Genomic DNA, 27,612 nt, shown 5'->3' on the forward strand with positions numbered 1-27,612 from the left:
AACTAATCTAAATGCTAGACTGTAATTTAATTAAATAGAAATGTGCCATTTACATTTGTGATCGTGCAAGGATCAGGAAAGCCAGCATCCGAAGAGCCCCTGTGTATACCCAAGGAAGCCTAGAAGGCTGTGATGCATGCAAAGAAACACTACATGCAGACTTTGGACTCCAGCCAAAACAAATGAGCATTAATTGGTGGAAAGATTCCAACTTAGACTGTTGAAGTTCATCCTGAAGCCTAGAGCAACAATACAGATATACCCATTTAGTGTGAGAAAGCTTGCTTTTTATCTCTTTAGAAAGCAAACCTGTGACAAATTTTCTCCTGCAAAAGGTAATGGAAAAGGCAAGCAGAGAACTGACCAGGGAATGGTGACCTTTCTAGCATTTCTTCTCCTTAACAAGCAGTTGACTAACAAACTGGTCAAATGTATAGAAAGTGAGCTCAAAAGTACTTATTACAAATAGCAGGTCCATGAATAAAGAGCTCTAATTTCTCAGAGGCTATCAAAGCCCTCTCTGTTCAATCAAAATACCTGAAATGGAAAAGTCATGTTTGTGTATATTCCGTCAAAAGCTGTTTTGCTCAAGGTATATCTGCTTTATTGAAACAAATCTTTTGTTCCCTCTCTAGCGGTATTGTATAATGATCACAGGACAGAAAGTGAAACTTCAGCAGAATACAATAGTTTGGCACAGTTAGTGAATGGTGCAGCAAAAGTCTTATCTACATTTTACATAAGCCAGTGTAGATTTCCCATCATGTGCATTCCAAATTGAAAATCTTAGAAGGGGAAAAAAATTAGTGATTAGTTAGAGAAACAAATGTTTTGCTGACTAAATGCAAACCATTTGTTGTGCTCAAGAGATGGAACTCTGTCTCCCAGTTTTGAATGGATCCTTTGTGTATTTCTCTCTGTCAGTAAAAGGGAAAGATCCATTCTCAGCAATATGTTAGATTTTAACCATTCACAAGACATAAGGTCATACCTCTGAGACCCTCAGAGGCCAGTCTGTGAATTATACGTACTTGGCCTGAAGGGGCAACCTCTATCAAGTCCTTGCATGATTCAAAAACAAAAATTTTCTCCTTGCAGGCAGCTCTCTTGTCTGTAGGAAAAAATGTACCAGGATGGCACCAAAAATGAGTGACTGAGTGATTCTTCAAACATCAATCTGCTCAAGGGCAGTTTCATTATAACTTTTCATCTGTTTATAGTAACATGATCATTGCTATTCTACAATCCCACCTCCTCTGCCAATATACAGTCATATAGGATAATAAAATGAATTCATTTTCAGAATGGAACAAAACCAATTATACAAAACTGATCATACAAAGAACAAACGTCACTGGAACACTAGAACTTTAGCGGTTAAACAATGTGAAGGAGCGTCTCCACCCCTATCGTTCTACCCGGACACTGAGGTCCAGCACCGAGGGCCTTCTGGCAGTTCCCTCACTGCGAGAAGCCAAGTTACAGGGAACCAGGCAGAGGGCCTTCTCAGTAGTGGCGCCTTCCCTGTGGAACACCCTCCCACCAGATGTCAAAGAGAACAACAACTACCAGGCTTTTAGAAGACATCTGAAGGCAGACCTGTTTCGGGAAGCTTTTAATGTTTGATGTATTATAGTATTTTAATATTCTTTTGGAAGCCGCCCAGAGTGGCTGGGGAAGCCCAGCCAGATGGGCGGGGTATAAATAATAAATTATTATTATTATTATTATTATTATTATTATTATTATTATTATGTATTTCAGCTTGGAATTAAACAAACTAATTAATAAGATGTTGTTGTTGTTATTGCTATTTTAAAGAATTAAACTTATAATACTTCATTTATTTATAAAAGTTTCTTTTTTGGGGGGTGAAGTAGAATTCTGTGTTTACTCTGCTCTGAACCCACTGCAGTCTATCATATGTTAATATTTCTTCTTATGTATCCAATGATCCTCTAGATTTGGTTTCCTACTATATTTTTTCCTATTAAAACTTTTGCAGACTCTGGACTTTGAAGCTGTCACTCAGTGTCAAACTGGACTGCAATGCAGGGGATCTATGATTAGGATTTTCTGTGGATTATTCTGAAGTTTGAAGGTCTTGGGAGGATTTTATTGACGCCATGTTAGCTGGGTAGAGGGATTCAACCCTTCTATCAGAGCTATTTGCTCTGTATAAATACACCCAGGGCTGCTATTCACCCTGAAAGGGAAAATACGGAGGGAACCTTTTCCCCCATATGGGTGAATAATAGCTTATGGTAGAAGGGTTTAAATCATGAAAATGGAAGTTGAAAAGGGTTAAATCCCCACTCCTAGTGCTATGGTTCCAGGCCAATTCTGCCATCTTCTTTGTTCTAATCAAAAAACTCTATTGATCCCATGATTCTGTTTCCTAACTGAGCTGCAGAAATCCAACCAGATGGGCATGTTTTCATATAATTCACCTTTCCAAATTAATTTTTTTATTCTTTATGATTCATAGGATCTTTATTTCATTACTATTAGCACATACACTACAATAGTCACAATAATAGTCCTTCAGAATCTGACTTCAGTGGCCTGATAAGCATCCTGACTTCTAACAAATGACTTCTAACATATGAACTTACACTGCCTCTTGTAAGCATAAAGTCATCTTTGTATACACTGTTAGATATTTTTCAAAAGGTGTCAGTGCTTTAAATTAGTATCCTGAATATGCCATCTGTATATTTCTCATAGCGTGTTTTTGGCCTAGAAGTTTCTGCATGTAGCCAAGAAAAGATTAGCAATGGTGTTATTTCAGTGGGAATGTTTAGCTATATTCATACTATAGTAGCAGTTATTCAGCTCTCCATTCAGCATTGATGTCCAGGAAATGCTATTTCCAACAGCGTCTGGCGTACAGGATTAGATTATGCTATCAACGCTACTAATTATTTATGTTAAATTGTTAGTGAGATTCAGTAATCACTTGAATAGTCCCACTGCCCTCAGCTGCATAATCGTCTCCTACGCTCTTCAATGGCTCCACCCATTATCTCATTTTTGTCTCTATGCCTGGAAATTCCTTCCAGAATGCCTACCCACAGTCTTTCCTAGAAAATTCCTCCCTCCAAAAAATCAGTTTTCCCCTGAAGCTCTTGGCTTAGGGGGCAATCCTTAGGGAGAGATCAGATCCGCTGAACTGAGCAGCTTAGCATACAGAAGATCTCTAGCTCAGGGGGTTCCCCAATCCTGGAGGTAAACTGGGGGGGGGGCTGGAGGGGGCAGACTTACAATGGATCCCAAGTCTGTTTAGCTTGGTCACATGACCTGGCAACCCAGTCTAAATTAAGCTGCCCAAAAGGGTGGTGTAACTCAAAACACACAATGGACGTCAGTGGCGGGGACCTGATCCTCAGGAGCAGGCTCAGCTGGCAGCCCTGGCCACACTGCCATGATAGACAACTCAGGATTTGTTATAACTCCCGGCCAATTGCACAGCCAGAACAGCAGGATATAAGCTGCACATCTCCCAGCCTCACTTCACTTTACTTCAGTCTTCCTGCAATAAGGTGTAGCCCACTCAGGAGAGGGGCTCAGGCACTTTGCGCTTGGGAAATCCGCTCCACAAAAACTGGACACTTTGAGCAATTGTCTAACAGAAACCAAACACCGCAGGAATTGAAACAATGTGTTTATGCTAACATGTCTCTTCCAAGCTTCTTTTCCCAGCAGTAATGAGGCAGCTGCAGTCTAGAGCAAGGGTAGGCAAGCTAAGGCCCAGGGGCCAGATTGCCTTCTCAATCTGGCCCACAGATGGTCCAGGAATCAGCATGTTTTTACATGAGTAGAATGTGTGCTTTTATTTAAAATGCATCTCTGGGTTATTTGTGGGGCACAGGAATTCGTTCATTTCCCCCCTCAAAATATAGTCCGGCCCACCACATGGTCTGAGAGATGGTGGACCGACCCATGGCTGAAAAAGGTTGCTGACCCCTGGTCTAGAGAGTCAGGAAGGAGTCACAAGGAGTTGCAGCCATGGAGACAGAAAACAGTATCAGGCTAGGAGGGGGATCCCTAGGAGATGCCTCAACAACACCCCAGTTCCTTATGTGGATGGCCAGTAATAGCCATCCTCTGCAGTGGTCAGCCCAGCCTTCCAAACAGCCCCGCAGCGCCCAGGACTACTGGTCACTCTGGGGTGTGAAGAAATGCCAAGCCCCCCACCCCAGACACAAACTCCACCTCCCTGCCCTGACTACAACATGCTTTGGGATTGCTTTGCACGGCATCTGGAGTACCAGGACACCATGGATACATGGAGGGGTTGACAGTCCCAATGGGGGTTCCTCCCCATAAATTTGGGATTTCAGCCTGCAAGGTTGAATACTGTTTAAACTTCAGAAATGAGCAGGTATTTTCTGAAAGGACATTCAAAATTTAACTCACTGTGAGTATTTGGTGTATAAAGCCATCATAAAAGAATCCAAACAATTTGTTGTAGTAAAATAAGAAGCTAACTTCATCAGATGGGCCTATCTTCTGTGTTTTGCAGAAAATACATATACAGTGGTACCTTGGTTGTCGAACTTAATCCGTTCCGGGAGTCCGTTTGACTCCCGAAACTGTTTGACAACCAAGGCGTGGCTTCCGATTGGCTGGAGGAGCTTCCTGAAGTCAAGCAGAAGCCGCGTCGGACATTCGGCTTCCGGAAAACGTTCGCAAACCAGAACACTTACTTCCGGGTTTGCAGCATTCAGGACAACCAAGGTACAACTGTACAGACATATCTGTGTATAGCTAGGAAATACAGAACCATCATGTTAGTTCATCTATGAATCTCTCATTTAATTGTGAGGTTTCTAAGATGAGTTTAGGGGAAGGGGAAGTATGGAATGGTGGGTAAGCAATATTATCATCACAGGAAGGGATTAGAGACACTGGATGTCTTGCTACTGCTCAGCCAACCCTCAACAGAGATTTGAGTAGCTATGTTAACCTGTCCTCTCATCTGGTGGTGCCATTATTTAAGGCCACATCCAACCACTGTAAAATAACTCTGATCATGGACAAAGTTTGCTAGGGGCTCTGTCCTTACTCAGCTTTGCCTGCTTGGGTTTTCTTCTTTTGCGAAGCACCAGATGAAGTTGGAGGGAAGCGATGTGTGGCAGTAATCCATAGGGGGGGCATAAATTTCACCAGGAAACCAATCCAAATGTAATAGCTGGATGTGAGGGTTTGCATTTGATGTTGGGTTATGGGGAAAGGAGATCTTGTTAGTGTACCACCCACTGCATTGCCAACCACCTCCCTAACTGAGCTGGCAGGGGTGGTTTTGCAGTACCCCAAAATATTAATCTTGGAGGACTTCGATATCCATGCCAATTCTGCTTTGGCTGGGCCAGCTCAGTACTTCATGGCCACCATGACAACCTTGAGGCTGTCTCAATTCATTGTGTCAGAGACACAACATAGAGGATTGCAAGGGATATAGTGGTTAGAACAGGGGTTGATTGTCATCACGTTGACATGGATGGACCCCAGTGAAGTTTGAACTGGTAGTGACTAACCCTCCCTGCAGGGGCAGGTGTACAGGCTGATCTGCTCCCAGAGACTGAGAGAATCTGGTGGATTTTTGAATGTTCTAGGGAATTTAGCAATCCTTGGCTTAGATGTATAATTATTAAACTCTGCTTTGCTTTAATGGCTCGATGATGGCAATCCAAAATGGCATGCCACAGAAATGTAATATCCCTTTTGACCACCTACACTACACAATAAATCAGAATAACTCTGAATATAAACGTTTAACTGTAAGTAAATAAAGTTCTTCATAAGTCTCCATGAAACAAAGCACATATTAATCTGAGTCTGAGATTTTCTTTCCTGGTCTGCTAACATTTCTAAACAATCATAATTATTTTAAGAAACCCGCCCTTCAGGTCTGCAGTCCTTTAACCTTCTTGTCTTTACAAATTATAACTTCTGCCAGATTACTTATCTGCTTTCTTGAATTTCTAAGCAACAACACACAGGCTGTAGTAAATCATCCAGCTATTAGCGAAGCTGACCAGAGTGGAAACACCTTTACCTACACTTACGCTAGATAACATTTTATCAAAACTACAAGGGGGAAACTGTTGCAGTTAATTAAGTATTGAATTCTTAAGGAACACAATCCATTGAGATATTCCCCTGCTCAAGTTCCAATGCTATATATGGGAGCTGCTTAAGGAGCCCCGCAAAAAAGTTTCAACAGTGGATCTCCGCTGTAATCTGTGGTCAAAGTCTTTAGGGTAACATACAAACATCACTTTGGAACAGGCAATCATTTTGACCAGAAACGTTTTAAAATTTAAAACAAAAGACACAGCAAGATTACTGTCCATCAATTGAAAGTGAATGACTTTAAGATATAGGACTCAAACCATAATCATTGATACAGTGTGCAATCTAGCCCAGACATCCTGATTATTGTTATTCAACCAAAGTGATTTTAATCTCCATTGCCTTCAGTGTGTGGGATTTAAGCACATACTGAAATCAATTGGATTTCAAGTAGCTTAACTACTCCTGCAGGCTGTTCCAAAAGCTAGCTAAAATGGAAAAGCTAAACTACATTCTATGACTGAAGGCCTTGACTCTTAGAATGTCATTTACAGAACAATAAAGGTAAAGGTAAAGGGACCCCTGACCATTAGGTCCAGTCGTGGCCGACTCTGGGGTTGCGGCACTCATCTCACTTTATTGGCCAAGGGAGCCGGCGTACAGCTTCTGGGTCATGTGGCCAGCATGACTAAGCCGCTTCTGGTGAACCAGAGCAGCACACAGAAACGCCATTTACCTTCCCGCCGGAGCAGTACCTATTTATCTACTTGCACTTTGACGTGCTTTCAAACTGCTAGGTTGGCAGGAACAGGGACCGAACAATGGGAGCTCACCCCGTCGCGGGGATTCGAACCGCTGACATTCTGATTCTAGGCTTTGTGGTTTAACCCACAGCGTCACCCACGTCCCTTACAGAACAATACACCACCACTATTCCAATCCACTAGGATAGAGGGGTTTGGGATGACGTAGAAGTGGTCCTTCATTCAGCCTTGCCTGGTTGTTGGCAAAGGAGCTCTACTGATAAGAAGGGCCACAAGGCAGCTGCCCAAATGCAGAAACCCCTGTAATGAAGGGTGTTGGGTGCAGGAAAGGAAGGAGTTGGACTGGGACATGATGGCAACACCTCTTTGCTGCACCAGACTGGGAGCTGACGTAGCAAAGAGGCATTATTCCTCCTCCAGCCTGGCTGAGGTGAGTCAATGGATGTAGCTGGGGCTATGCCACTCCGCTAAGCCTCACCATGGCCACCCAGGGATTCAGATTGCAGTTTTAGGAATCTACTTATTTCAGGGTTGTTGTATTAAAGATGGTTTATTTACTTAAAACGGAAAAGAAATGTCTTTGGCTCAATACACAAGTTTGTTTTAGTGTATCGGGACTTCATGTTAGGGGTCATAAGGCTTCTGTCTTGATAAAGGGGGAATCTTTCCTGCTTCCTAGGTGCCACAAATATTAACATCATCAAACTCTTTTGATTGCCTCTTCAACTTCCACTTAGCCCTTAGTAGAGCTCAGACTCTTTATGAAATTTGACCACATTAACCTCTTCCAGAATGTGCAACCAGGACAAAGTATTTGGACATGTCAACTTAGCCATAAAGATTTCCTATGCCTAAAATTATTAGAGCAGAAAGCGCAGGTAAGGAAGGGAGATTTTTTCTTTCTCTGAAATTTCATGTAAAAAAGGTATCTGTTTGGGTAAGTGCCCCTTTTATATCATGCTTCTCTACCCTGCTTGGCAGGGGGTTGGACTCAATGGCCCTTGTGGTCTATTCCAACTCTATGATTCTATGATTCTATGACCTTTCCTAGGTGGAGAAACTTTAGAAAACAGAAAAGGGTATTTAACATGAGTACCAAAGTGATACTAAATCAAAGATCCATTTATAATGTGATACCCAATGTTGTACAAGAGGAAATCTATTCAAGCAATGACACTTCCTTCCTCTCCTTTCCTGAAGACCCCTACTTGCCCCCTTAAAGCTGCTCTGACGTCCATTCTGTTTGCAGGCAGATTCAAATAGATACCATTCATATTCTTTCTAAAAGAAAGCTAGCATACTAGGACCATAAATGAGATATTCAGAATCTGGTCAGGTATATTCCCCTTCATGATCTTCCTCTTTATGATCATTATGGCTGTCTAAATCTTACAATTAATATTATATTTGTTTTATTGAGTAGAAAATTGAAACTAAACATGTTAAGAGAATGTTCATTCATCAGCATCAATGAGCAAAAATTGCAAGCAAAAACTTTCCCTAGATTACGGACACCATAAACAACACACAATTCATAGAGACTGCACCCAAGGTGTTTGTTTTAATACCTGAAAAGAAGTGAGCCTTGAAACCCTTTTTTGAGACTGTGTTATCCGACCTGAACTCGATTCTCATGTTGTTATATTGTGATGTGATAACTTCAGGCACTTCTGTACCACAAAATTTGCCATGCAGTTTGGAATCAGAAGAAAGGCCACTACGGATTTCTACATAATCATATTTACACACCTGAGAAATGAAAGATCCCATATTAGTCAAATAATAAGCCATATTTTGCATTTATTTTTTATCTATAACCTCAGATATAGATAAATATAGACTGACTTTACAACAATTTGCTGCTTTTTTCTGAATTTTGCTCACACAACATTGCATTTTACCCACCATGAATAGTTTTACTGGAGGCCTCTGGGGTGAAGAGACCAGAGTTAACATTGTATCATATTATGATAATATTTAATATTTCCTTTAACTAACTACAAACCCGGGATCCTAGTCTAGTTAAGCTGTTTGAGAGTGTAAGGAGTTTTTTTGCATGACTTTTTAAGCAGTCCAGGAATATTCCCAGGCAATGAAAGAAAGGATTACAATGGCCATTTTTTCACTCCATGCAATACGGTACCATATTTGTAGGACGTATGTATGCTTAGAATTTGACAATTCTACCACTATTGATTATGTAATTAGGCATTAGTATCTGTCTTCAGTTAACTTACTTCATTTCCTTCCAATTCAAAAAACTCAAACTTCACCGAGATTCTATATTGGGTGGGAGCAACCACCTGCCACACACAGTTTTTATTAGGAGGATATTCTTTGGGCCATCCTGGTGTTGTTATAGTCCCATTTAACTTTGTCAAAAGTCCTCCACAAGCCGCTGAAACAAAAGAGAAAGAAATCCTATTACTTATTTATAGACCCAAGAAACCACATTTTGGGAGATGGACTGATTGCTCATATGGCAATATGGATCAGACAGACCAAACCAGAGACCCTCACAATTCAAAGCCAGTTCATACTGCCTCCTGGCATCTATATAATGCATGTGGCAAAATGTGGAAGCAAGCTTGGGCTCTCGTACATGTTTGTTCTGCACAACACACAGCACATCTTGTGTGAAATATGTATGTGAATCTGCTCTGTCGCCATGATCCAGCCTCCTCCCATTTTTTAAAATAGACTGATTTTGTAGCAAGGCATACTTGCATACTAATAAATCACATATGCATGAATGCATTTTGTGTGAATACATTTTGAAGAAGAAGCTGACTCCCCATGCTTTACCATTTGAAATCTGGGGGTACTGTGAAAATCAGTCCACAGAGAAAAGAAGCAAGCTTTTATTAGAATGTTCTTCAACTGAAGTTGAGATCCATCAGTACATATGACGTACACAGTAATAACATACTAAATTTCCATGCAAAATTCATATTGTATACCAGCACAATTATGTCTGTCTCTTGACTTTCAGTTCTTGAACTTCCATTTTAGTGTATGAACATTAAACCTAGATACTCCACATATTTCAAATGCATATTTGCAGACATACATACAGTAAGCCTGCAACTTAGGTGGGGCTCAGGTTCCGGGAATTGCACCTAAAGCCGAAATCGCATACAGTCATGCCTTGGATGTTGAATGGAATCAGTTCTGGAAGTCCGTTCAACTTCCAAAATGTTCAGAAACCAAAGCGCGGCTTCAGATTGGCTACAGGAAGCTTCTGCAGCCAATCAGAAGCAGCACCAGATGTTTCCAAAAGAACATTTGAAAACTGGAACACTGGTTTAGATCGTTCAGGAGCCGATTTGTTTGGGAGCCAAGGCATTTGAGAATTAAGGTAAATTAAAGTTACGAACATAAGTTGCGAGCTTATTGTACTTAAAAAGGCTTTCCTGTCTGAAATAACATACCCGAATTCGCATTCACATAGAATATGTTGAGCTGCTAAATGATCACCACATGCAATTACGGCAGACTTTTGTAAAGCCACCACACTACGTTTCATTTGGTCACTGTTTTGACACGTATCTGTTATGTGGTTTATAAAGACACATGCACAAAGTCAGTCTTGACATAGACTCTTGGTGCACAAGTGAGTTTTGGCATTTCCAAGTTCCTAAATCTAGGCCTGAGTAAGCCTATCATGAAATAAAACTACAGAATCTTTGAGACACTGAGCAGCCTTACCTTCACAACTCTTCTTGTCAGGCCCAAGCTCATAACCTGGATCACAAGCACACTGATAGCTGCCCAGTGTATTCACACACCGTTGTTCACATCCACCATTGTCAGGTTTGGCACATTCATCTTCCTCTGTGAAGAAATGGAAGGACAGAATTGCATTTACTTATCCATTTCATAAAATTTATACACCGCTTGATTGTCAGAAAAACCTCAGAGCGGTTTGCAAAGAGATAAAATCGTAAATTCAGGAAAACAATTGCAATACAGCAAAACATACGGGAAGTTAAAATATTAAAACAGATCCAAATTCAAATCAGCCTTAAAATAAAATCATTGACTTCTTTGTCTCTTGACTATAGTGTAAACACAAAGACAGCCCATCGGATTATTTCCCTATAATTCAGATTGTATTAAGCTTCTAGCTTTAGATTTATTATAAGTGCATGATCCTTCCTTGCACAGACACTGTAGCTGTTTATGGAGGGCTCTCCAGAAGGCTGCTTCTCCCTTCGGAGTGGAGATGCAGGCACTCAGCATTCCAGGCTGCTTTGGTAAATAAGAGGTCTGTGTTTGCCTCCCAAATCCCTGTCTAGACTTCTCCTCTCCTTTTGGTCCAGGGGCACAAGTACTCAGCTTTCATCCCTTGACTAAATATAGAGGGCGACCTGCATCTCTTTGTGGGATGTAACATAAGCAGTCAAGTACAACACTTCCTCTTTGCCCAGAGTGGACACACAGGGGTATGTTACTCCAGCCAGGAGGACTTCCTGTCACACCTGGTCTGAAGCATCCTCCCCCTGCGTGTGACCAGGTAGATGGGCGTGATCCTGGGAGACCCCATAAAAGAGCTGGTCACGCTTCCATCTTCCCTCCTCCTCCTTCGTTTTATTCCAGCCTGATACTTTTGCTGTGTGCTAGCTCTCAACCAGCAGCACATGGGCTCATTTCCCTACATGGAATGAACCCAACTCTCTTTTCTGTAACTACAAGCTAAAGCCTGCCTTCAGGGAACCTACTGCGAACTGAATGTAAGTAAACTTCTTATCATTGCTTTTAAAGAAGACTGCTGTGTCTTTATTCTTTTTAAGAGGGAACAAAGGGGATTTGCTAGGATCAAACCCAATCTGGACAAGCCATATTGGAGTGCTTAAGTAAAGAGATTCAAACGAATCTACCAACTGCTATATATTGGGGAATGCACTCTGCTACTGACTCACTAGCTTGAGTGAGGAAGGATAATATTTAATCAATATACCCTCTCCTACTATCCACAATGTTCCCACACTTTTTTGATGAGAAGCATGCATTGGCATCCCATCTCTGTACAGCTTGGTGTGAGGCCTGAGGTGGGGCATCCATTTGCACACAGGTATTGTACTCTACACCTGTGTGTAGAAGGTTCATGCCCTAAGAATTGTGTTGCAGATATGAAATAATTTAGGTTGCAGGAATTAAAGGTTGTGTAAAATACTAAGAGAAAAGGCTGAAAATCCAGCAGGGTCACTCAAAGGGCACTTTATCTCCAACAGAACGAATTTATACATTATCTTGAATTTTATACTCAAACCCAGATTAACTGAATCCTCAAATCCCACATTTTTATTCTACTGATATTAAAGGAAACAAGATGCAACGGAGAGAAAGAGGGAAACGTAGAATACAGTATTATCTCTACAAGCAGCATGACATACTTATGAACATTTTAGTCATCATTTCTTCCATTACTAGTTCTCTTGATTTCGGTAACAGTGGGTTCTGAATCATCCATTTAAAATAGGTAATAAAAGCATACACCTGAGACATGGGTAATACTTATAGAGTAGCAAATACGAAAGACAGCTGATCTCCTGTCTGTTTGATTTTGTGACAATAGTTAAGTATTTGATACAGAATCATGGTATGTCTTATGCTTTATGTGTTGCATTATTTTCATAAAAGAAAAGAAGAACAGTTGATATTGAATAAATGTGTAAAATGTATACCTCTGTGGTTTGGTAATGTTTATATGTGTGCATGGCTATATGAGAGGGCACATATTAAGCAAGATAAAATTTTGATTACTTATCAAGGTCTGTAGAGAGGTTCTTTTTTATTTTCGGGAACAAATCTTAGCCCCCTTCTCATCAAAAGGTTCTTAAAGCATCATCACAAATAAAATAAAGATACAATAAAGCTGCAGAGTGACTGGGTAAAATGAAAAGCCGGCATTAAACAAGATGAAGCATTAAAAGCCTCTGTAAAAGCCTATACTTCGAAAAGTGACAAGTTCTCAGATGCGCTGCACAGCACTGGGAAGCAGGTTCAAAAGCCACCACTATAAAGGCACATTGGCACTCAGCAGTGGCTCTCAGTCTTATAGATGATAAGACCACCAAATAATGAAAGAACAGGAAGCTAAATGCAGACAAAAGTGCTACTGCTTTGGATATTCCAGACCAAAAAATAAGCTCTAGTGCCTTGAATTCAGCACACAAACAGTGAAGTTCATATAAAACAAGTGTTGTATGTTTCCTGTGGGTAAAACAAGATATTTAAATTTTAACACACTGAAAATTGGCATTTTCTTCTGAATTGCACTCTCAAGTGCAACTAGACTTTCACTTTCCAAAACTGGTACCTTTAAAAAAGTTAGCAGCAAACCCTGCTTTGTTGACTGTTCCATCAGAAACAAACTTCATCCACAGGGTATTAGAGGTAGATCTGATGTCTTCAGGTTTATCATAGCCACAAAAATGGCCAATCAAAGGACTGCTTTCACTGGTTCCATCTCGGACTTCTAAGTAATCATAGGCACAGTTGTCATGTCTCTCAATCTGCAAATACAAAGCAATACATGACCAATATTATAGCTGGTCCTTTTCCTGCTACTCAATGTAAAACACATTTTTTAAAACCTTACTTTGGGGGTTCAGAATATCATTGAGTTTCACTGTAAACCTGATAATTATGTAGAGTTTTGTTTTGTTTTTTTCAATTCCAAGACATTGCAGTATAGTATTGGCCAGTACAAAAGCACATGAGGTTTTGCAGCAATACACATCTTACAAATGAAGCTAATTTGTAAAATGAAATGAAGGACGTGTTCAAATCAAGAGTTAAACTGGTATAAGAATCAGAGGCATGGTATGAACTTGAAGCAGATGCACAGCTAAGTCAGGTGAAGGAAAAGAAATGAGTATTGGGGGTCCAGCAATTAAGGAAGGGTTTCACTCATTTGAATATACTACGGTTGCTTCTGGTTATCTCAAATACTCTGGTGGGTTGAATAACGATCTGAAGCAACACTGGCTACCTAGCAGTACACATATACATACATCAAAGACAGCATAGATCTTTGACCTAGTGATGGACAATGAAACATTGAATATATGTTACCGGTCATTGGTCCATCATGCCAGCTTTGTCCTACTTGATAGGCAGTAGCTTTTTATCCTTTCAAGCAAGAGACTTACTCAACCAACTTGCCTGAGATCCTTTATCTGAAGATGTTGGGAGCTCAACTCATGCCAGTAAACTTGTAAAGTCAGCACCCCACCACTGAGCTATGCACGAAGGGTTCCGGTAGCTCAGTGAAAAAGTTATAACTTTGGCCTCAGCTTTCAGGCCAGATTATTGTCATGAAGTTGGCTGCCTATGCTCTGATCCCTTGAGATTTCCATTCTCTAAGCTCCCATTGTTTTAAACATCTGCTGTGAGGATAACGGATCAAGCTTATATAATAGAAAAATGCAAAAAGGTTATTCCAAACTGGAATGCAAATATCACATACACCAGCTGTAAATCTCAACCCCATGCATAAAGTATTAATGACTAGCCTTATGAAATCCCGTTTGAATACATTATATTTATGTTTCTCTCTCTCTCTCTCTCTCTCTATATATATATATTATTGAACCCTAGGAGAGTATTCAAATCATTCTATAAAAAAATATTTTCCTGACCCAAAACATGATATATAGCTCACAACTAGAGTTACAGGCTTATTCAGCAGTACATAGCTTATAGCAGCAAATGACACATAGAGGTATTCTGTAGAAGCGTCAAAAATAAAATTAACAGCTCTAGGATAATTTGTAACAATTTGGTGGGAGGAACACTAATATTTATCTCTGAATAATAGTAACATTCATTTGTTTAATTAAAAAAAGAAAAGATATACATTTAGGAAAGAAATAATAGGCCTATTATTTAATAGATTCCTAATGCAGCATTGTGGAACAGGATTAGTCATTTGTCAAAAGAAACTATTGTCATTTTTTTAAAAAAAAATATTCCAATTTAAATGCCACAGATAACATAAAATCCCTTTAATCTTCTTGAAATTTATGCAATGGGAAAAGTCTCAGTGAAAGGAAATATTAACTATAGGGGTTACATTATATAGAGAATGCTTTGTTTCTTCATTGGCTTAATGAGGATTCCCTTAAATGTCACTGTCACTTATCCACAGATGGTTTGCTCAGATCAGTTAAAAGGCTTTACCTCAAATGCCTGAAAGGTTAATCCGACATTGTAGTTCTCTGACACTGTTATTTTCCACACACATTCCTTCATTGGTCTGTAGTCATCAGGATAATTAGGAGACTGGATCTGGCCTTCATTCTTGTGTATTTCACCTCCACAAATTGCTGAAGAATACATAAGAATCAGGCTGAGCACATTTTCAAATTTTTCATTATTAATACTGAAAAAACAAACCTACATTTCATTGTTTAGCAATGCCTGGAAGAGGTACAATAATATAAATTAAAACCAAAGGGTCTAAGCAAATAAACCGATAACAAGAAGAGATAATACCACAGCAAAAACTGATTTTGGGGGGGTAAATAAGTAAGCTTTTGTAATTTAAAAAACACACACATACACACACAGCAATGTCCATAGCAATAACAGTATCAAAGTCTGTTCAAGCCAATTAACCTCCAATTAAGACCTTACAAATAGCGGGGGAGAGATGGCAAGCAAAATGCGAGGGAGATAGTGAAAGATACAGGAAATTGAATGCAGATTTCCAAAAAATAGCAAGGAGAGACAAGAGGGCCTACTTAAACAAGCAATGCAAAGAAATAGAGGAAAACAACAGAATGGGAAAAACAAAGCGTGTTCTCACTAAAGGAGAGCACGTGTTGCGGATGGGGACGGTCAAAGCACCCTGAAGTGAATGGGCAAGTGGAGATTAAGGAGCCTGACGTTGGAGCTGGCTGTTGCTGGGGCAAAACTGATGTTGCGATTTTAGGGGTGGGATCGGAGCTTATTTAAGCAGGGTCCACAGCAGGCTACTTTCTCTTTTGCTGTGGACATCGGATCTCCCGCCCGCCCTCCCTTTTTGGGCTTGCGCCTTGACCTTGCTTTGCCTGTCATGGGGTCGTTCGCATTGGTGCGGGGGCCTAGTAGGAATTTACCGACTGGCTGATTAGTGAGTGCCTTTCGGGTTTTGCCTACTACTTAGCAAATCGTCACAACTTGTAAGGTTGGCGGTTAGGCATTGGGTTAAATTGGTTGGTGGAGGGGTATGGATTGGCTGTGCCTACCCCTCCAATGCTGGCGCTGCACGGGAATTCCGTTAAAGGAATTCAGGGCCTTACCATCCTTTCGTCCAAACTCCTGGAATCGGGTTTGGGCCGTGTAAGGCCCCTAGGAGCATGCAGGGAGAAGCTGAGGGCCTGTGTCGCAGCTCCAGTTATCCCTGCACTTGTTCCTCCACACTGGCTTTCGCTGGAATCCGGAAGCCAGTGCTGTCCCCAAGGCGGGGGGGACAGCTAGTCATAACCAATGCCTAAGCAACCACTCACTATTTGTATGAAAATAAAGTTGTGGCCAAAATTTATGCCAAAAAACCTTAACCAAAAATTATGTGTGTTGTGTGAGTTATTGGGGTGAGGGTGTTTTGGAGGACCTCAGCACGCAAGAGATCTGTTCAAGAAAATTGGAGATATAAAAGGAACATTTCGTACAAAGATTACCATAATAAAGGACAAAAGTGGAAAGGACCTAACAGAAGCAGAAGACATCAAGAATAGGTGGCAAGAATACACAGAGGAATTATACCAGAAAGATATGGATGTCTCGTACACCCCAGGTAGTGTGGTTGCTGACCTTGAGCCAGACATCCTGGAGAGTGAAGTCAAATGGGCCTTAGAAAGCACTGCAAATAACAAGGCCAGCGGAAGTGATGGTATTCCAGCTGAACTATTTAAAATTTTAAAAGATGATGCTGTTAAGGTGCTACACTCAATATGCCTTGAATAAGAATTCAGCCTTGTAAGAATTCAGCATTAAATTGTTGGCCTTTATCCAGCCCATCCAGGGCCTGTGCACCCTTGGCTAATGTCTTCTAAAAGTTGCATAGTTATTTTTCTCATTGACATCTGATGGGAGGGTGTTCCACAGAGCGGGTGGGACTACTGAGAAGGCCCTCTGCCTGGTTCTCTGTAGCCTCGCAGTGAGGGAACCACTAGAAGGCCCTTGGAGCTGGACCACAGCATCTGGGCTGAATGATGGAGTGGAGACGCTCCTTCAGGTACAAATTTGTTGTATTTCTTTTATGTCTGCCCTGATCTGTCTCTGCTGTTTTACTTTGTATTGTAATTTTACCGTTGTTACACACAGTGTGTATAAACTTCAGGCTGGATTGCAGCCATAGGACATGACCCAGCAGCTTCAGTGTCTGAACCAAAACCCCACTGATGCCGGGACTTCCTTTTGTCATCTATGAGAGGGAAATGCTTGGCACCCACAATGGGAAATATCTGTGCTTTGCATGGAACATTCCCTTCTCAGAGGAAAGGAAGTCTCTTAGCATGCAGAACTTGGTCAGCTGCCACAGTTTATAAGTTGATTAAGAATTGAAAAATGTCATTACTACTGTTCACAACAAGCCCAGCCTTCTGAGAGGTTTGGGCACATAAAGAACATTAAAATAAATTAATAATAATAATAATAATAATAATAATAATAATAATAATAATAATAATAATTTTTTATTTATACCCCGCCCTCCCCAGCCAAGGCCGGGCTCAGAGCGGCTTACAAGCAATAATAAAAACAAGATGAGTGATTACAACTTAAAAACAAAAATAAAATACAACATTAAAATAATGGAACATTAAAATATTAAAATGGAGCCTCATTGCAGGAGAAGGAAAAGAAAAAAGAAAAAGGGGGGCGGAGGGAATCAAATTGGCTCCAATCCAAAGGCCAGGCGGAACAACTCTGTCTTACAGGCCCTGCGGAAAGAGATCAGATCCTGCAGGGCCCTGGTCTCATGAGACAGAGTGTTCCACCAAGTTGGGGCCAGTGCTGAAAAGGCCCTGGCTCTGGTTGAAGCCAATCTAACTTCCTTAGGGCCTGGGACCACTAGGGTGTTGTTATTTATGGACCTTGAGGCTCTCCGTGGGGCATACCAGGCGATGCGGTCCCGTAGGTACGAGGGTCCTAGGCCGTGAAGGGCTTTAAAGGTCAAAAGCAGCACCTTAAATCTGACCCTGTACTCCACCGGGAGCCAGTGCAGCTTGAAAAGCACTGGATGAATATGCTCCCATGGCACAGACCCTGTGAGGAGCCTCGCTGCAGCATTCTGTACCCGCTGGAGTTTCTGGGACAGCTTCAAGGGCAGTCCCGCGTAGAGCGAGTTACAGTAGTCAAGCCTGGAGATGACTGTCGCATGGATCACTGTGGCCAGGTCGGGGCGGGAAAGGTAAGGGACCAACTGCTTGATGCGGCGAAGGTGGAAAAATGTCGCCTTGGCTGTTGCTGTGACTTGTGCCTCCATGGAAAGGGAGGCGTCAAGGATTACACCCAAACTCTTAACGGAAGGCAATGGCACTAATTGGGCCCCCGCAAGAGAAGGGAGTTGGTCCCTCATCCCCATGCTATCCCGACCTAGCCATAGGACCTCTGTCTTCGAAGGATTTAGTTTCAATCGGCTCCCACGAAACCATCCAGCCACAGCTTCCAAGCATCTGGTCAGTGTGTAAGGGGCCGAGTTGGTGTGGCCATCCATCAGTAGATAGAGCTGAGTGTCATCAGCATATTGATGACAGCCCAGCCCAAAGCTCCGGATAATCTGGGCAAGGGGGCGCATAAAGATGTTAAAAAGCATTGGGGAGAGAATTGCGCCCTGCGGCACTCCACACACCAAGGAGTGGCGTGACGACATTTCCCTCCCTAGTGCCACCCTCTGTCCCCGACCAGAGATAAAAGAGCACAACCAGTTACGGGCTATGCCCTGTATCCCCACGTCTGCAAGGCGATGGTCCAGAAGATCATGATCGACCATGTCAAAGGCTGCTGACAAATCTAAAAGGATCAGCAGTCCTGACCCGCCTCGATCCAGTTGTAAAAAATTAGAGTTTTGCAAGAGAACAATCATATTATCCAACTAGATAAGAAGCACCTGACAGTACTTCAGGATCAGAATTTGGGAATCCTAGACCACTATGGCTAAAGAAAAAGAATATTGAGGTTCTCGCCTTTCCTTAAAGATTATGTACATACATTAGAGAACTACACCAATATGAAATGATTGAGTAGATCTTAAGCATTCATTATTCATTGTATGCTGCACAAAAGCATGCTTAACTCTCCTGCATTTTTCTCTCCTGGAGGTAGAAAAACGGTTGCAGCAGGGGTGTTGCTAGGTTACAAGTCCCAGATCTTTTTGTGAGAGTCGTAAATGTTTTTGGGTGATGATTCCGGGGGAAATGGAACTGGGTGACTGGATAGAATATTCTTTTGGGTAAACAAATTAACAAATCGTTTAATATGGCTTTACCTAGAATTGATTTCAGAGTATTGAAGGAGTATTAATGAAGGGAAATTGAATTTATTTGGAGAAAAGTATGTTTAGAAATTAGGAGTAAATTAATAGAAGAGGAACTAATTTGAGGGGTGATCTGGGGCGGCATGTAAACCAATTTAATAATTTATCTGGGGTGATTTGGAAATTAGTTGACTTGCTTTCTGTGACCTATAAATTCCATTTGAAACTATACATAGACATAAGCATATGCAGTTTCTATGCAGGCTGGTGCCCCAAATATCTTAGGTTCCTAGCCAATATCCCAAAATTCCAGAAGGACAATTAGAGCAGAAAAGCAGTTAAGAAGGGCAAGGATTCAGCAGAACCCACCCACTGTCATTCCTCTGCTCAAACTCACAGCTTCTCAAAGTAGCTTTTGGTAAAAAAATGATGATGATGATGATGATGATGATGATGATTTAAAAACCTGTTGCAGGAAGATACATGCAGCCAATTTAAACACTGATTTGATCAAGTTTAAATTATTACAACACTTTGAAGCTCATATAGTTTCAAAGAAATAAACTTTAGTCAACTTGATTACAAGAGTGACTCACCTTCGTAAGTGGCTGAAAAACCTTTTCCTACCCAGGTACTGCTGCCACGGAACTCTATCCACATTCTGCTGTCACTGGAGGTGAGGACATCTGGGAGCTTGTCACCGCAGAATCTGCCTAAAAGAACAATAAGAAAACACACTTTAAGGTCTCCCTCTCAAGGCCAAATCCTGCAATTTAATGTAATTAATGTCAGGGCCAAGCTAACTTGATGAAGGCAGATTCCTTGGACAGACATTCTGCCCCAATTATGTGTAAAGTACAATTGGAGTTGGGGTACAATTTAAAATTCTGTTGCTTCCCCTCCTCCCCACAACCTCTCCCCACCTGTTTCACCCCAGTTTGTTTCTAGTATCATAGCCCAAATGCGGGGAAAGGGAGTGGGGGGCAGAGGAGCCGTGCACATGGGGAAGAAGTCACAGTACAGACGGTGGAGTACCACCACTGATCGATTCTATCAGATTAATTGTATTTCTATGCCAGTTTTCAATCAAATTATCTCAAAGCTGCTTACAAACAATAAATAACAATAATAAAACGTTAATAGAACACCGCAAATACAGCATAAATCACCTAAAATAATAAACAGATCACCAATAAAACAATTACAGTCTACAAAACTCTGCCAACAAAACAGCAACTGAAAAATAAAAAAACCTCAGAATTACAGCAAAAGTCATATTATACGATTAACAAATCAATATGGCATTTATAATCCATAAAACAATATTAACAGCATGTACAAAATAGCAACTAAAGAAAATAAACTAAGCACTGTTAAGCTCTCACACACATTTTCAATGCCCCCAGGACTCATAATCTTTCATTCTGTTCAGTTCATTAAAAAACACATAATGCCCATTGCTAAGCCAGCTCAGCCTGTATGGCTGATGAGCAGGGTAAAATTATTTAATTAAATAAATAAACAAACACGGGGTGGGGGGTGGTGCACATGCGTTATGTATAGTTTGGCTTCCTGGTTTCAGTAATGGTTGTGCCAGGGTTAGCCCTTTTGATGCACAGATAGGATTTACAGTCTAAATAATAGACATATATATTATGCTCATTAAGTATTAACAAAAAGTTCCCCTTATTTTTGAAAGTCTTCTGTAAACTGGAACACTAGCTAGAAAACAGTAGCAATATCAAACATGTATTCCAGTTCTACAACGTGCTTTGAGAATGCAATTGTTATTTGGGTTTGGTACAGAAGCTCTTTCCTTACTAGGAAGATTTTTTTTATTTAAGTCTACTATGTTAGTCACCTTTTCCTTCCTTTTAAAAAATATTCTGCTTCTTCCTTCCTCCTTTCCTGATACTTTAGTCCCTCCTCCAGCTTCTACTCGTCTTACTCCTCTTTTTAATTTTTGTAGTGACAGCAGAGAAAATTCCTTATTATATGGGCACACAGATTACACCCTACTATGGAAGTGGAAACTCCTGAATAATGTCGAGCGTGCGTGTGTTACCATGGATCATGGGGTGTCAGATATCCTAAGGCAATAATTGATTTCTTAAATGTCCTGTGGGAATTCTAAAATTTATGTATTTAAATCTTTTGTACACCACTTACTGTCACAAATGACCTCGAAGCAGTTTACGCATATCAATCAAAACAGTAAGAACAAAATCAGGGCAAAGCAGAAAGTCCAGAAGAGACATCTGAAAATATTGACATTACATCTTTGTGAAGTAGAAATAATGCAGGTGAATAAGCAGGTGGGAGAGCAGCACCTATTACATATACAGTGGTACCTCAGGTTAAGTACTTAATTCGTTCCGGAGGTCCGTAGTTAACCTGAAACTGTTCTTAACCTGAAGCACCACTTTAGCTAATGGGGCCTCCTGCTGCTGCCGCGCTGCCGGAGCCCGATTTCTGTTCTCATCCTGAAGCAAAGTTCTTAACCTGAAGCACTATTTCTGGGTTAGCGGAGTCTGTAACCTGAAGTGTATGTAACCTGAAGCGTATGTAACCTGAGGTACCACTGTATTATCACCCAGATCTGCTTAAACTTAAAGCTTTCCACTAGGAAATTAAACCTTACAACTATTTATAAGTGACTTCCGGCTGTAAGAAGCGAACAATCAAAACACAGCAGGGGCATCTGTGTTGCCTGATGATGAAGGAGTTTCAAAAGCTGGTGGTTCACTACCACGCATGCTTAGACAGTGCTCTTCCACTCTGGATTTTTCACTGTTCACTGTTTCACATTTTACAGAACTGCCTGCTGTAGTGCATGTTTACTGGGTGTACCCAAAGTGCACCCTGTAACGTGCAAGAGAGATACAACCCTTTCTTCTACCTCAAACTCACCAGCATATACACATGACAAGCCGATGGAACCAATTATACAGGGCTCCCTAGAGCAGGTAATAATTGAGGGGGAATGTTATGTTTCTCTCACACTTTGCAACGACGAAAGGTGCACAGCTCTCTCATGGCTTGTGCTGCAAATATCATATGATGATACTCCCAACTAATAAGCTAATTCCAGATCATTTTTTTTATTTAGCTACTGTTTCTATGTCCCAGTTATTCAGAATTGATCACAACAGAGGTTTCATACCAAGCAGAGGTGATTTTTTCCAGTAGCCATCTCTTACTTCAATATAGTCATACCAGCAGAGGCTGCTCTTATAGAGGTCCATTGTAGTGAAGTTTAAAACAATCTGAAAAGTGCAAAAGAGAAAAGTACAGTATGTCACACACGTGGTTTGGTTTCTGCTCTGAACCAGAATTAAGATATTCCTATGCTGACCATAAATGTCAGAAATGTTAACATCTGAATAGTGTCACTATTTCCTCTGATTTTCTATGTAACTAACATAACCCTCTATCTAATAAGCATTTAAGGGCTTAGCTCCTTAGGGCCTAGATTCTGAAACTGTGACGAGGACACTCTGTCCTGACTTGGAATAGCAAACACAAATATTTAGAGAGGGAGTGCCTTCCTTGCCCCATCAAGCAAGAGCTCACTATCCACTAACAGAGAATTTTTAGTGATCCACATTAATTTCCAAGGGTTCCCTGTGTAAATGATTTATTGGGGTGACAATAGCCAGAGCAGTCCTCTCATAATGTCAGTGTGGGTTGGTGCCTGAATCAACAAATCCTTGCCTGCATCAGCATGCTAAATGAAACTGTGCTCAATGATGCAGATAGGGTTGGGGCTCAGGGTTCAAATCCAGCCCCTACCCAGCCCAAAGCCTCCCCAAATGATCAGCAGGGAGAGGAAGGAAGTTGGTGATGGGGCACCTGGGCCAATTGAGGCTCTTCCTGGTTACCGTAGCAATCTTTCTTCATATTTTAAAAACATTTTATAGTCAGGGGGCAACCAGACAGCCATGTGCAGGATTTCAGGTGCTTGTTTTATTGTTTAAGAACAACTTGTTTAAGAACAACTACCAGACTTTTAGAAGACATCTGAAGGCAGCCCTCTTTAGGGAAGCTTTTAATGTTTAACAGACCACTGTATTTTAATACTTTGTTGGAAGCCACCCAGAGTGGCTGGGGAAACCCAGCCAGATGGGCGGGGTATAAATAATAAATTATTATTGTTATTGTTATTGCTATTATTTTGACATGCAGCTGCTGGGTGACCTTGGGCCAGTCACACTTCTCTGAAGTCTCTCAGCCCCACTCACCTCACAGAGTGTTTGTTGTGGGGAAGGAAGGGAAAGGAGAATGTTAGCCACTTTGAGACTCCTTCGGGTAGTGATAAAGCGGGATATCAAATCCAAACTCCTCCTCCTCCTCCTTTTCAGCAATGAAACTGTGCTTATCTCCCTGCAAATGCGTTTAGATTCAGGGCTACAGAAACAGTCGCTTTTATTCCTGTAATCATGATGGCAATATGATTTAAAGGAGCTTTAAATGTGAAACTGTCTATGCCTAGAGTGAACGAGGGGACGCAGGTGGCGCTGTGGGTAAATCCTCAGCGCCTAGGACTTGCTGATTGCATGGTCGGCAGTTCAAATCCCTGCGGTGGGGTGAGCTCCCGTCTGCGGTCTCAGCTCCTGCCCACCTAGCAGTTCGAAAGCACCCCTAAAAGTGCAAGTAGATAAATAGGTACCGCTTTCTAGCGGGAAGGTAAACGGCGTTTCCGTGTGCTGCGCTGGTGCTGGCTCATCAGAGCAGCTTCGTCACACTGGCCACATGACCCGGAAGTGTCTCCGGACAGCGCTGGCCCCCGGCCTCTTAAGTGAGATGGGCGCACAACCCTAGAGTCAGACACGACTGGCCTTTGGGCAGGGGTACCTTTACCTAGAGTGAACAGTTTTTGTGTGTGTTCATTTGCCATAGCATATAAATAATGTAGACACATTTGTAAAAGGATGGGAGTGGTGGTAGCAGGCAGGGGTGTGGGGCTCAAAAGAAAAGCTAATTGTGTGTCCACAACTGAAATTATAGTACGTGGCTATCTGAAATCCACTTCTCCTGGTAAGTTCATTGAGTCCAGGGCCTACAACAGAGGTTGCTTGTGGGCACAAATGTGGCCACAGAGACCTTTGCTAGCAACCTGGGGGTCCCCCTGCCCCTCCTCCCACTGAAATTAGATTTGAAAGAAACATAGACCAGGTCATGGTGTGGGGACAGTTTCTCCAGTTTGTAAATCTGCCCTCGGGTTCAAAAAGGTTGGTGAGCCCTAGTCTAAAATTTCCTTATTGTTCCACTTGCTGTGCTCAAGAATCTCTATAAGCTCACCTGTGCAACCTATAATTAATTTATTGAAGGAGCCGACACGATGACAGTAAATTTATAATGAGGATCCTGAATTTTAAAACTTTTGCTAAACATTGGAATACAAGCTTTAAACATGACTGTGTACCAGATTTGTGAAGGTGGAGAGAACTATAGATATCATGTGGATTTATTCCACCTCCAATTATAGCGGCTAGAGAGGTGCAGAATATACCATCTCATTAGTTACAATCTGACCCATGGGCTTAAACTTAAACTTTACGGAGCATTTGAAATTAGAGGAGAAGCCTTTGTTATGGAAGAAATAGAGTCAGATGGAGTATGTGATCTGAAATGCAGGATATAGCAGTCTGCGAGACAGCCTTATCCTGCACTGTCCCTACAGTGACATCTCTGCAGAGGAAGGAACTGTTAATTTCTTGACTAAGACCCCCCCCCCCCGGCGCAGTAATGAGAAGCTGGATCTTTCATCTTGTTAGTCATGATGAACATAACAGATTGCATCCATTAATAACACATATTTTTAGACAGTGACACCAGAACTGCTAAAATAGCAGTTGGCACAAGAACATTTCACTTTACCACAGAATTCACATACTATGTACTCATTTATAGAGGTACATCCCTACTATGTCCTGACAGCATATGTCGGGCCACTTCAATAGGCAGACGTAACAGCAGCTGCTACTTACTTACCACCTTTAACCAATGGGGGAAAAATGAATTTACATTGAGCATCTGGTGTAAGAATTACACAGCAATCAGCACAGAAGACAACCTTTGAAATGCCTTGTGCGGTAAAAAGAAGAAGCAGCTATTTTGCATATGTTCAAATTTTGATAAATAATATGTCAATGATTGGCAAATATGTTTTGTGATGCCAGATGAACTGAATGTAATCAGTGGCGTAGCGTGGGTTCTCAGCACCCGGGGCAAGGCAAGTAATTTGCGCCCCCTAACCCGTGGATTTTAGCACTCGAGTCTCTTCCGCGCCTCCCCAGATGTTGCGCCAGGTGCAGCAGGCCCCCCTGCACCCCCCACGCTATGCCACTGCTCCCACCACAAGTCTTCAGGACAGCCATCCGAAGGCTGGCGCGGGGAGAAGGTCTCTCCGCCCCACCGCCAGGCTTCGGAGGAGGTCTGAGGACAGTGGGGTTCCTGCTTCCTCGAGGAGGGCCGGCCAAACGCGCCCCCCCAAATGTTGCGCCCGGTGCGGCCGGCACCCCTGGCACCCCCACACTACGCCACTGAATGTAATGAATCCAATCTGAATCATTTCGAGCAGGTGGGGGAGCCTTGAAACATTAGGAAGCAATAGAAGCTTCCCATTACAAATTAGAGGAGAATTTTAAATAGCAAACACTTCTGAAAACACATGACATTAACCGAACGAATGATTCAGGAACTGCTGCTTCAACTGACCACAGCCTAAAGCAGCACAGTCAAATAAGCTTTGCCAGTAGTTTGGCTAGAGTAGCTTTGCTTTAACACTGGACAGATCAGATTTTGAACATTTGCTGTAAAAGAACCATTTGCTACTGTGCAGTAAATCCAATTTCATACTGCAACTGTATACTCTCCTTCGGCAGCTACTTTGCCAGCTGTACGTGTTTTCTGTATCTGTGTGAGAATCTATCCTTTCCTCAAGTTGTAACGGGGAAATATAACACTGCTATGTAGACAAGGAGCCTAAAATATCATTAACTGGTTTCTGACTGCACTTCAGATATACACACAGAACTCAATTAAGTAGCATTGTATCGAACTTTTGCAAACATTTTAATTTTAGACTGGAAACCCTTGCAACAATGGAAATAAGCTTATATACATTCGAAATGGTCACAAAATATGCATCATGGGTTTGTAACAGTTACCTAAACAAAACTGTAGGGAAAAAAAGTTCCACTGAGAGCCAGTTACTACACTATTGCTCTCTTGCTGAGGGAGTTTGAGGGAATCAAGTTCCCTGCTTCATTCAGCTTCTCTGCAATATCCTTATCCTCCTTTTAACATTCCCTTGACTCCCTTGTCATCCAAGGGATGACAAGACAAGTTTTCTGCTACTGAGAAGTTTCTGTTGGTCATGTTTTTAGCAATGTGTTCCTCAAGCCCAACAGTTTAGGTGCCTGCGGCTACAACTGTGTCTCAGTGGGCATCTTTTCCTAATCTCCCCACACACACACACACAATTTTGTTCATGTGTAGACCATTGATATTCATGTGCTTTACTCCCAAGACCTTTTATCTAGGCCTAGAATCCAAATGTTGAAGGTAATAAGTGGGCTGCGATCCAGTTCAGCCCATTTATTTAGCTGAAATAAGTAGGATTTAAGTAGTCAGCTGTGAGCAGAATTGTCAGCCTCTGCCACAATCCAACAGGGAGTTAAGCATGTTCAGGCCCATTGGAATCAATAGATTTTAGCATGCTGAGCATTTTGTTGGGCTGTGTCATCACTTTCACTAAAAACTGATATATTTGGAAAATGATAGTTTAATCCTCTCGTGAACATAAAGCTGTAGAAATTCTGAGTCATACTTATTTTTATTGTAAGCAGGAAATATGCAATGATGGCTTATGTGCCAGGCTTCAGTCTTTGAGTGTAGAACTAATTATTTCAGAACCTATATTCTGGTGTTCCTAAATCAGCAATACTGACTTCGCTTCCTTTAAATGCAAGCACCAATACATAGTAGCCTAAATTACTTCAACTGAAGGAAACGCATTATAGCGTTCATATTTGTTATATTTCAAGACTTATTTCAAACTACAGCAAGCCCGCAACTAATGCAAGGCTTACATTCCAGGGATCACACCTAAAGTCAAAATTGCATACAGTATAGTCAAAACACTGGGTGCAATGGTGAGTAGGATAGTCTTATTTCCTGGACACCCATCCCCTTTCCACCACCCCCCTTTTTAAAAAAATGTGCAGCACGTAAAGCTGAATGCGTATAAGTTAAATGCGTGTAAGTTGCAAGCTTATTGTACTATGCCGCTCTGAGATT

The 27,612-nt window shown here is 41.5% G+C and overlaps 1 protein-coding gene across 3 annotated transcripts in view; it reads right to left on the minus strand.

The window, feature by feature from the left end:
• TLL1 (tolloid like 1) overlaps positions 1-27,612 on the minus strand; it is a 129,078-nt gene that overhangs the window by 11,530 nt on the left and 89,936 nt on the right. For 2 of the 3 annotated variants that reach the window (XM_081208769.1, XM_081208770.1), the window contains 7 exons: positions 22,472-22,574; positions 19,905-20,021; positions 15,030-15,175; positions 13,165-13,360; positions 10,551-10,676; positions 9,080-9,240; positions 8,411-8,591 (listed from right to left, as the gene is read on the minus strand). In XM_081208769.1, the coding sequence (XP_081064895.1) occupies positions 8,411-8,591; positions 9,080-9,240; positions 10,551-10,676; positions 13,165-13,360; positions 15,030-15,175; positions 19,905-20,021; positions 22,472-22,574 (1,030 nt within the window). Of the gene's footprint in view, positions 1-991; positions 1,112-8,410; positions 8,592-9,079; positions 9,241-10,550; positions 10,677-13,164; positions 13,361-15,029; positions 15,176-19,904; positions 20,022-22,471; positions 22,575-27,612 lie in introns of all 3 variants that reach the window. The other variant, XM_081208771.1, reaches the window with a different exon arrangement.

The sequence above is a fragment of the Podarcis bocagei genome (genome assembly GCF_964188305.1).
Source record: "Podarcis bocagei genome assembly, chromosome: 9".
Classification (NCBI taxonomy): Eukaryota; Metazoa; Chordata; class Lepidosauria; order Squamata; family Lacertidae; genus Podarcis; species Podarcis bocagei.